This window comes from Pipistrellus hanaki, assembly GCF_964339955.1.
Source record: "Pipistrellus hanaki genome assembly, chromosome: 1".
NCBI classification, from domain to species: Eukaryota; Metazoa; Chordata; class Mammalia; order Chiroptera; family Vespertilionidae; genus Pipistrellus; species Pipistrellus hanaki.
Window position 1 is genome coordinate 59,318,479 of NC_140503.1, and position 12,383 is coordinate 59,330,861.

Below are 12,383 nucleotides of genomic sequence, written 5' to 3' on the forward strand. Positions count from 1 at the left end.
GCTTTACTATAAAAATTCTTAGCAACTACTGAAAACTAAAAACCAAATATTACCATCTCTTAAATGGTTTATCCCAAAATATTATATTAAATAAAGAGGGATTAAAAACTCTGTAAATTGTTTTTGTAATTTATTTACCCAGAAAGCTCAGTTCAGATGCAGCATCTGGTTGTCAGCGAGGTCCTGGCTTTTAAACCAATATTCCAGATGGTTGACTGAGGCACAAGGATGTCAAGTGACTTGCCCAAAGTCACACAGTAAGCCAGTGGTTAGCCCCGCACTGGAACCCAGAATCGTCCCGGCTCCCAGTCCTTTGCTCTAACCAGAAGACCACACAGCCTCCCTACCCCTGTACACGCCAGAATAGAAAATATAAGAAGGAATATTTCTGTGTTGGCATTTTAAAAATGTTTTTAGTTTCCCTTATAGTTTTTGAGAAAAGGTGGTCAAAACATTCCATCATTTCAACTTTTTCCCACTCATTTTTCAATTTAGTGTATGTGTATGTCATTTGAAAAAACAAAGATTGAATGAAATTATGAGTTTAGATTTAAGTATAACATGTAAACTGATGTTTCACTAATGACAGATACTAAGTTGAAAAATTCTGTATAATTTAACAAAGCTATTAAAGGTTTATAATACTTAAGTACTGTAATAATTATATAACCTTCATTCCGAACTAAAAAATACTAGTCCTGTATAATAATTTGATAGTTTAGTTTCCTTGTGTCTTAACCCGACTAAACAATTTTTCAAAAGCTAAGGCCTACTCATTCATACCTGTATTTTTAATCATGCAATTTTAAGAAAGGGGCAATTTCTACCAACAAAATCTGTCATAGTTCCAACACCACCACCCTCCCCAAACAGAACTCAAACTTAAAAATATCACTGCCAGTGGTAATAGCAAGGAGTTACGAATTTTACAGTCAGACAAAATGTAGTATAAATAATTCTTTCCCCATTATAACGAATGCTTTTAATTAAATTATCATCTATCTCTAAAAGGCTTACAGACAGTCCTACTTTGAAAAAAAAAAGTTAAATAAAAGGATTTAAGTAATTTTATTTGCATAAACATTTAGATATGAAGCAATTGGAGAGGCAGATAGAGAGAGCATGTGCATGGAAGTCAGTACTGATGCTTTTTTCCCCAAGAGCAGCAAGCTTACCCAAGTCAGGAGACAACTGAATATGTACATGGATACTAACAGTTACTTTAATTAAACTGAAGCCTCTTTAGTATTCAAAAATCTGAGAGTCAATAGCATACATCTGCAGTTTTAGAAAGAAACTATGTTTTGGGTTTTTTTTTTTTTGCTAGTCATCAAATTTGCATTTGGACTTAATTGATTAAGAGGTCATAGAAATTTCTGAGTTTATCTTGTCACCAACATAGGTAATTCCCTATATCACTCTAATGAATTCAATATATTGTTCAAAAAGGTTTTCCTGTTTTTCAAATTGTAACAAGATGAAATAAATTTAAACCCCTAAATGTGAAGATTTTAGAAAACTAACTTAAAAGAGGGGTGCTACTTTGTAACATTATAATTGCATGAGTACAATTTGTCCTCCAGTAAAATTAAAACTCCAAGAAAGGAAGGGCTGGTGTGGCTCACCACTGTTCCCTGGAACACTAGAGGGACTGAACAGAAATCTTCAGAATGAATGATCAAAGCAAAACCATTTGTATACTTTTGTTGAAGTTGGGTAAAATGAACATAAATTATAATATACTTTTATGAACAAAAAATACATTTTCTATTTTGTATGTCGAAAGCTTGCTTATATTAAAGATAAAAATAAAACTAACTATAAGGACACATTTTAATCTTTAGATAAGCTTAGGATTTCCCACTAAGACAATATGAGAGAAAGCATTCAAGAAAATAAATAGCCAGCTGTTAAGGCAGTTTTAAGCCTTCTGTGGCATCACTCTCAGCTCTTGGTCAAAAACTCAGAGATTAACTCTCGCATTTTACAGGATGCAACAAGACTGCTTAGTCTTAATATCTCAGTTTAACTAATTTTCAAACCGTTTTAAAATTACCCAAGGCAATCCACCTAACCAGGAACACACTGTATCTGCTGGCTCAGGATACATACACAGGGAATAACCTGAATGACTAAGCCAACTGCCATTCCCAACTAGATTCATGTAACGTTTTCTTTCCATGAAGATAAATTTGCTCTTAAAAAAAAAAGCAAGAGAGTTTAATTTAAACCTTTCTGTTAAAATTAACTTTTATTTCTCTATGCCATTAAAAAGGTGCCATAACAAGCATTATATCGGAAACATAAAGGAAATGACAACATCATGCACACAGTGAAAAATTCCACCTACTCCCCTCCCCCAACCCCAAAAGGAAGGATACAGATGTAACAGTAAATACATACCGTACATTTGATCTTTGTATCCTTTTAAAGGAGTTATAGCATTAGGAACTCTTTAAGAGTTGGGGGTTTAAAAAAATTCATTTATTTTCACAATTCAACAGACAAACTTCCATATATGTAGCCAACTTAAAATGGCCATGAAAGTTAAATATAATCATAGTCATTTCATAGATCAGTGTGACAGACATTTCCACTATTTCTTAATTAAATTTACCTGACCAGTTGCTTTTTAGGGTCTAGTATGTTCAGTAACTTGTCTGCATACACCTTCTTAGAAGCAGTGAAAAGAATGATCTATAAGTTCAGGGGAGAAGAAGTAATCATTACACATGATCCAAACATGGGTGCTATGTTGAATAAAATAAAAGTATTAATGCAGTTCAGCCCATGCATGTTTACCTCATACATCTGAGACATTCGTTCCAAGAATTCCCTGAAGAATGGCCTTAATCTCACATAAACCTGAAGAAATACAAAGATCGGCTTCAGCAAATAAGCACATCAAATACAACAAGTGTGTTTATAAAATATGTTGTATCTAACTCTAGATATATTATAAAGTTCATATTTTAAAGAAATAGTTTACTACCGCTTAAAATATTTTTCACATTCTAAAAATCACTTAAAACAATCTTTTGGCATAGTAATAATCATTGATCATTTCACTCTTTAGTAGTTAAATACCAGCATACAATAGTACTTCATGGAATATAATGCTTAATAAAAGATTTAGACTACCAATAAAAAGTTTCCCTCTGAGATTTTGATCCACCAATCAGCTCCATCTTCCAGCCAGGTAGCATCCATCCAATTATTAGGCAGGCTGTGTGTCCATCTCTAGCTGGCCTGTCTCAATGACCTTCCTCAATAATTACTCAGAATTTCTTCTCAACAATCACCTGCTAAGAATAGCTTTATTTCAATTTTCTATTAATAGTGTTCAAGAAAGAGATGTTTGGCCTGGCTGTGGTGGCTCAATGGTTGAGTGTCGACCTATGGACCAGGAAGGTCACAGTTCAATTCCTGGTCGGGCACATGCCCAGGTTGCAGGCTCGATCACAGGTTGGGAGGGCGGGGGTAGGGAGGGTATGCAGAGGCAGCCGATCAATGATTCTCTCTCATCACTGATGTTTCTATCTCTCTCTCCCTCTCCCTTCCTCTGTCTGAAATCAATAAAAATACACATACATAAAAAAAGAAAGTGATGCTTGAATTGGTAGGTTTAAATAATTGGAATATTTTCAGAAATCAAGTTTGTTGTTTTACTGATTCAGATGTGGCATCTAAATTAGTAGTACTTGACCACTTGAGATAAAACTATGAAGTCAATTATGAGTTGTCAAAACCTATTGGCACTATCAGGAAAGACTACAGCACCCAAACAACTGCCTTACTTCGCTGTGCCTATCTTCTTGCCTACATTTAATGTAGCTTCTGTAATATACTCCAATATTTAAAAAGCACAGAACTATAAACCATAAGCAACCACTAAAACTAATCTACAAAAGATTCTGACTCCTTTAAATTGTATTCATTTTGTGACAAAATTTTATAAAAAGAAAATTTTGTACTCCACTCAAAGGTGATCATTAACCTCGAATACCATGAACAAACACTTGAACATCTCAATTTACTGACTAACCAAAACAAAGTAAGCCAAGTACTCCTACCCATAGCAAATAAAAATAACCAAATCCTCAGAACCCAATCACTATAACTTAGGATGAGTTACAAAACTTTAACTAGAGTTGCTAATTAATTTTAACATTTTCATCTCGAAACATTTAGTATAGTTTGTAGCCTTGGTTGAAAACCACGCACCTTACTTGTTTGGTAATCCAAGTAACTGACAGATTTTAGGTATATTACTACCTTAACTAACAAATCATTTTTTATTAACTATGGGTGTTTTCAAAACAGATTTATTATGGTTAAGAAAAAAATCAATTATGTCAATACTTTTTTTGGTAATTACTTCATCTTGAGGAGGATGATAAACCATGAAATATCAGAGCTTTCTGTTAGTTGTTAAAAGTTTTTATCACATGCACTTAATAATAAAAAATATTTCTTTTTTACATATGTACAACTGTTTTCAATAACCCTGTTATCACTTGCTCTACATACTGTAAACTAAGATAAGCAGGGCCTCTGAAATTTGGGATGTTTCCTCTGAACACAAACACACATCATTTTAGAGGAATACTTCATTTTAGAGGAATATTGTATAGGCACAGTAAATGGAACACTGTACAAAAGTGACATTTTCCAAGTTCTTTTATAGCGAATTCCAGATTAGATCAAAACTATAACTTCATTATGCATTCAACTACTTTTGACTATATTTAAATATAAAATGAACCTTAAATGATATTACTTTCAAAAGGTGCTCACTGAGGATGAAAGGCGGCACTAAAGATGGGGGAATATATTGCTAGGGTGTTTCCTTACCATAGTAAATTACAGTTAACTGTTGACTGTAAAAGTTCCTACCCTGAGAACAACATCACCATTTGAACAGAGGTGTTTCAGGATTAAAGGACATAGCCGAAACTGAAGAGGTTAGTGAAAAAAACAAGAACATGAGAAAAGTACAAAGTTACAGTGAGCAGAGGTAGGATTGGAACAACATGGGGTTCTGCCATCCGCTGCAAAGGCAAAATCTCAGAACGAAAAATAGAGATAGAGATATAGGGACAGCAGGATCCAAGTCATTTGGATGGATATATAAAAGCAGAAATATACAGAGAGCAAGTACTGTCCAGTAGGAAACAAATAAAAAACAATTGTAGAGTATGTATAATGAGAGTAAAATCAATCACTGTGTTAGGGCACAGAGATACATTAACATAAGATGCACACAAAGGCATGCTTCAAAATCTATTCCACAGATGTTCAACTATTTTCTTCTCCTAAATAACAAAGACTCATGTACTGAGCTGCCTACTTCCTATTTTCTACATTCTTTCTCTACTTAGTATTTCAACAACCATCCTTCAAACTTGCAACTCTTCAAAAGCATGTCATCTCCCAAATTTAAGACTAGGCCAAAAGTCTCATTTTAATCTGAACATGTTCATAAATGCCTATTTTGGGTAATAAGTCTTATTGAAGACATCTTCTAGCTACATTACAAATACTGTTAACCTACCAGTAAACAAAATATATTTTGAAATTTTAATAGTTTGAAAGTAATGTATAATGCTATAAGAAATAATTATGTAAGAATCCCCAGCTATGTCTTCAATAAGACTTATTACCCAAAATAGGCATTTGTATGCTCATTACTCAAGTTTTAAAAGAAAATCTATTATTATTATAATAAAATCAGCAATACAGTGATATTGGGACTGATTTTACCAAAATTTAAATTTTATATTAAAAAGTGATAAATATATAACAAAAAAATGACATTACATTAACAAAACTTGAGATGAACAAAACTTGACTTCCTGTACTTTCTTTGGCATGAAGACAACGAGAATGTTCTATAAGTGTGTGTATAGACGGTACTAATAGGCCATAAATGGTTAATAGAACTAGATTAAAAAAGAGCAATAATTAAAACAGCACTCTAGTTGTAAACTGATTATAAGTATGGTGTGATAAACTTGTCCAAATATAAATTAATGTCTAAGTATGCAATGTTAAATTATATATACGGAATAATTTGACTGCTTGTTTACTAAACTTTTATCTATTATCATAGATAACTTCCATAGCATGACCAAAGAAGGAAATAAAACACCCAAAGATAAGTGTAGTAGGCAAAAAAAAAGAAAAAAAAGAAAGAAAAGATAAATTCAATGGAACTCACTTAAGAGTATAGCATCTTTAAATTAAAAAATAATTTGTGAATGCTATTTATTTCATCAGCAGAAAGAAGTTAAAGCAGTAAAAACCTAACAAAAAATAACAAAACAACAAAAGAAAACTAACAACGCTGGGGAATGTAAAGAATGAGATGGTACAAGTAAGTGAATCATCAAGATACCATAGATCTAACCCTTCTGTACACTTCAGTTTTCTCATCTATAAAATGAGTATAATAGTGTCTATTTCATAGGGTTGTGAGGATTAAATAAATTAATGCATATAAAGCACCTGGAATGCAACAGTGCCTGCCACATTGAAACTACCAATAGCTATTACTACTATACATCTTACTATTTAAAAGTAGTGGATCGTAAGGAAAATAGCTGGAATGATTCTATGGGACAGAATTGGGCAACCTTAATTAAAAGAGAAAGCCCATAGCTACAAGCTGTATTTTTAGAAGCAGGACAACAATAATGAATTGCATCAGTTAATAGCTTAACTATTCAACTTGCTTAACATTTTCTTAACCTCAACACCAGAGAATAGACATAAAACTCCAATCTTCTCCACTGAAACAAGGTTGTGCTCAGGTAAGCCCTGCAGAGGCTTCAACTTTATTATAAGTCACTGGGTGATTTCACAGTCATCTTTTCACACTGTCCCAGTAAAAGTTAGATGGCTGGTAAGGACAATATTTGTAGATGGATCAATCAGGGAATGAGAAGGGAAATACTAAAACATCACAACCAATAAAAATAAAAACAATTTTAGCTGAAACCGGTTAGGCTCAGTGGTAGAGCATCGGTCTGCGGACTGAAAGGTCCCAGGTTCGATTCCGGTCAGGGGCATGTACGTTGGTTGCGGGCACATCCCCGGTAGGGGGTGTGCAAGAGGCAGTTGGTGGATGTTTCTCTCTCATCGACGTTTCTAGCTCTCTATCTCTTTCCCTTCCTCTCTGTAAAAAAATCAATAAAATACATTAAAAAAATAAATAAAAAATAAAAACAATTTTAAACAATCCCTAAACAAAAAGCTTCTGCAAACCTTATACTGAATTAAGTAGAAATAAGTTTAAAATGGAATTTTCTTAGAGTCCAAATAGAATAAAAAGAAGCTTAATACCTTCAAGAGAAAAAGTTAGCAACAAAGAAAAATTTTCAAGTAAAAGCATTGTGTCTGTGTGTGTGTGTGTGTATACACACACACACACACACACACACACACTAATGTGTTTATATTAAAATAAAGTTTAGTCATTGTAGGAGCAAAACTGGTCTTTGTAGTAAAATTAAAATGTCACCTTTAAAAACAAATTCTAAACTTTGAAGCCTTCAAACTTAATATGCTTAGTAATCACTTGTCACCTCTCCTGAATTTACAGAACATTTTCAGCTAGTTGAGCAAGAACTTCCCATATATTTTTTAATGAACTGCTTCTAATTTTAATACATTTATAAAGAACCGAGTTCCCCATGAAATACATTTTATCTTTGAGAAGTAGATAACTATAAGTTTTAGCTATTACTATTCTTTTTTTAACCTAAAAATTAATAATGAACAATCATGATAAAAAAGAGTGCCAATGACTAACTATACTTACTAATAAGAATAGAAAAGTTACTTAACATTGTTTTTGAGATTTACCTACAATTAATTTTCAAAGTATTTTTCCAGACCAGCTAAAATATTATCCTCAATATTAAGTGTCCATGACTCCAATGTTTTAAGACACAAATATATACACCACTTTTGTATAACAAAATTATGCTTTATGAAGGCCAAAACAAAATGCCTCTTGATTACTGTCAATTTAAGTCAGAGCTTGAGAGAAGGAAAAACTTGATTAGGTATTTACTACAAAATCCTCCATCTAAATGAACCAAAAATAATGCTGACTTTCCTAGGAAAGACTATAGAAGGAATAGAAACCTCTTGTTCGTGGTATAAGATATTTGAGATCCTTAGGAAAATTATCCTAGGCTGTAAAAGACCCAAAGAAAACAAACTATAATATTGGTGAAGAGGCTGACCTTTGCTAAACGTGGGATTTCCCACCCATTTCTCCCCCCAACTTTCCCCATAAAAATCTCTACTAATAAAGTATCCTTTAGCAAGTAGCTCCCTAAAGGATCCTATCTCTCCTTGAGTGCTTACCACAATCTGATTTCTGGACAGCTGACCCAAAGTTTGTTGATTTTACTGATCTTCAGAAAGCCACTGACTGGCTAAAGTCTTTTTAGGTGAACAGAATAAAAAATTAGATGCCCCTGCCATACTTTACAGAATGAGGAGTTGGACAACACAGTTACGTTTGGCTGCACTGTGGTGAAACATATGAGGCATCTTCTTTTTGTCTTCAATAAGCCACGTTTGGGCTGAGTAGCTCTATTACATCTTCAAAAAACTGAACTCCAGTTCTTGATGGAGACAGAGGAAGGTCATTGAGGAGGTGGTTCAGCTCAAGAGCTAAGTGAAAAATCTGTCTTTTGATTCAGTCCTGCTTGTGGATAGAAGTCATCTTCTGGATGGAAGAGGGAGTGAGATGACCTAGAGTCTTGAATTGGTGGATCTGCAGGAACAGAAACTAAATACAGTGGAGACCTCTTAACTGAGTAACACCACGAGATGGATTTCCTGATAATGTGTCAATATAAACTAAATAGAAAGATTAAACATGTGCACTGGAACTGATCATGCACTTGTTCTCCAGATTATCAAATTCATTTGTACCATTCTATAAATAATTATTATCCCAATAACTAATTGTAAAATAATTTATGGCAAAAGTACCAATTTAAGAAGGGGGTTGGACCCATTGAAAGAAAAATCTATAAACTTTGCCTTTGTGAGTACCATAACCTCACTAAAAAAATTCAGTTCTTTAGAATTACTTTTTCTCTATATAAACAAACCGTAATCTGTCTGTCTATATAATGTCAGTGGTAGCATACATCAAATTTTGAGTTAAAATTTTTAGGTATTTTTTTTTATCCCCTAAAAATGGATTTCAAATATATTCAAAGTAGTAAATTGAGATTTGAATAATTCTAAGACTTGAAATAATGAACTTGAGTTCTACTTATCAATCAAGAAAAGAATGTAAATCATTGAAGGTAGGCAATCTTTAAATGTGAGTAGTGGTGCCGAAACCGGTTTGGCTCAGTGGTAGAGCGTCGGTTTGCGGACTGAAAGGTCCCAGGTTCAATTCCAGTCAAGGGCATGTACATTGGTTGCGGGCACATCCCCAGTGGGGGATGTGTAAGAGGCAGCTGGTCGATGTTTCTCTCTCATCAACGTTTCTAGCTCTCTACCCCTCTCTCCTCCTCTCTATAAAAAATCAATAAAAATATATTAAAAAAATAAATGTGAGCAGTGGCCACCTTAAATTTCCCCTCAAACTTACAACTAAAAAAACCTTAAAAAGTCCACAACCAGATTAGAATGGATATAATTTTAAATTTCTCTAAATATTAACAAGAATTCTGATGAACATTTGATTGCCTATTGCCACTTAGAAAGAATCTGAATGTGTAAATTTACTGTATATACTCTCATAATTATTAGACCACAGGTCAGCAAGCGATAGCCTGGGCCAAATCCAAAGTGTCATTTATTTTTATAAACAAAGTTTTGTTTTGTACACAGCCATACTTAATTATGTATTGTCTATGACTACTTTCATGCTACAATGACAGAAAAAGCAGTTGCAATAGAAACTGTAAAACCTAAAATATTAACAAATGGCCCTTTATAGGAAAATGTTTGCCAACCCCTGATATAGACAATCATGGAAACACATGTAAGACAATTTACACTGTTTTGAAAGAAAGAGAAATAACAAGTGGAAGTAAAATTGGGTAACGAACCATAATGAACTTACCACAAAAAGAAAGTAAAAGTAAAATAAGTCCCTAGAGGACATTATCTGGTTTTGATTCAGAGAAAGAAACTGATCCTATCCTATCTTAACTTTACCCTTTTATTTTTAAGAGTATATATACATATATATATATATATATATATATATATATATATATATACACACACACACACACACACATACACACACATGCTATGGAAACTAACGTATTAAGAGTACGTAAATAAATGCCACAGAACTGTTAACTTAAAAAGTTAACTTTATGTTGTGAATTTCGCCTCAATACATTACTTTTTAAAAGAGTATATACAGTATTTTACAGGTTTCTACCTTTAAGTGGGCCACATTATATTGTAGTGGTTAAATATGTAAGTTACATCTTACCTAATAATGTGGTTTCTCCAAAATCTCTTAGATCATCTCAGACCCTTGTGTATATTTCTTCTTTGCCAGTAGATGGAGACAACACCACTGAAAGTTTAAAAGACATCATTCCCTGTTTAAAGGGAGCTTGCTGGTCTGAAAACTGAGGGAACTCTAACCCAAGATTTCTTCAAGTTATTTTTTTTAAAAGCAGATAGAATAGCCACGCCAAAACCAGAAATCCAAAGAAATGTACCCAATATTAACTATGGACATCCTCAAAAATTTACTGAAGGGGAACTAAACTCTGTACATGATGTAGTAACTAAATCATAATATTTAATTGCAATCATCTCTATAACTTATAAATTCAAACTCCCATTTTATTGCTCCTGATTTAGGCATACCATTTATTTTTCAGTTTTAGAAAGTGCAACTCATATAATAAAAAGAGTTCTTTAATACAACAAGAGGTATACAGTACATATAGGATTTTTATTAGTTATATGCACTGTTAGGAAGCCTTTTATTCAAAATAAGACAACTATCCAGATCCACATGAAAATAACAAGAAATTTACAAAGGAGAGAAATGAAGCAGAAATGATCAAAGTAGTAAGAAAAATTCAATTTTATGGTCACACTGGAAAGAAATGCTCATGAAAGAGAAGAATCAAACTCTCCTACTTTCCAAGTTTCTTATTTCACTATTAAAAAGTACATAAACAGATAAAAACCATCTTCAAGAAATAAACTCCAAATCTGAAAGCTTAAGAAAGTCATCTCAAAATATTATTTTTAAGTAACAGCTTTATTTTCCACATTCAAAGCCCAAAAGCCAGTGTTTTTAAGTGCAATTTTGAACAACAACAAAAAAAGCAACACAAGGTATCAAACTAAAAAGAGAGAACTAAAATATTTCTATACTATTTATTTTCCAAAAGACTCCTGTCCTTAAAAGTGCACTAAACAAGAACAACCTATGGCACAAAATGCCTTATTAAGAAAAAGATTTACCTTAAGCCAAAAAATACTGTTACAAAGGAATAAATCCCCTATTTGTATGTATATTTTGCTCATCCTATGATCATATATCAAAACTAAAATCAGTTTCCATAAAAGGAAAATGAATATAGTACTCAGATATGACCATACCTACAATACCTTTCTAGGTTAAACTAGAACTGACAATAACTGCTAAAATAAATCTTCGTATAACTCATTACAAGATAAAATGGGTAAAGTAGACTCTGAACCACAAACTTATATTTAATTCTGATATTGAAAACTAAACCCAAGTTCTAACTGCCTTTTAAAAGCAAATAAACAACCATAAAACAACTTTTCATCATCTTCATAGCAACATTTTCTGACTTTATTTAGTTAATCCTTAAGTTGGCTACCTCCTGACAAACAACATTTTGACTTTTTCCCAATCATTCAACAACTGTTATGTATAAAGATAATACTAATTAAATAACAACTGCCACAACAGAAAGGCACTTCCCTTGCAATTTTCAAGGTATATTCACACATATTAATTCAAATTTTATGTTAGGAAAATCTCAAACATAATGTAAAAACTATGACCAACACACATAAAATGTAATTCATAGTATTTTGTACTGTTTCCTGTTCAACAATACAGATGAGAGAGAATGCTTATACCTAATTTTTTTAAAGTAAAGCAATAACTAGAAGAATATCCTGGAATTTTGTGATTATAAAGTAGGTCAACCAAAATGCAATCTACAGACCATATTACTACAAAAGGAAATAAAAATGACCACCAACAAGGAATGAGTTTTCTTTATATCACTTGGATTTTGGAGGGGAGAAAAACATACCAGGTATTAACCTGGCAAGTTCTTCTTAGGGATCTATGATGTCAGTGCTCCTGCCTCCACCTGCTGGCAAAT

General features: G+C 32.8%; 1 protein-coding gene across 1 annotated transcript in view; it reads right to left on the reverse strand.

The window, feature by feature from the left end:
* The window catches only part of CTDSPL2 (CTD small phosphatase like 2), an 80,540-nt gene that overhangs the window by 8,501 nt on the left and 59,656 nt on the right, over positions 1-12,383 (reverse strand). Inside the window, exons 10-11 of the mRNA XM_084903577.1 lie at positions 2,803-2,865; positions 2,618-2,697 (exon numbers count right to left, since the gene is read on the reverse strand). Coding sequence (XP_084759703.1) covers positions 2,618-2,697; positions 2,803-2,865 — 143 coding nt within the window. The remainder of the gene's footprint in view (positions 1-2,617; positions 2,698-2,802; positions 2,866-12,383) is intronic.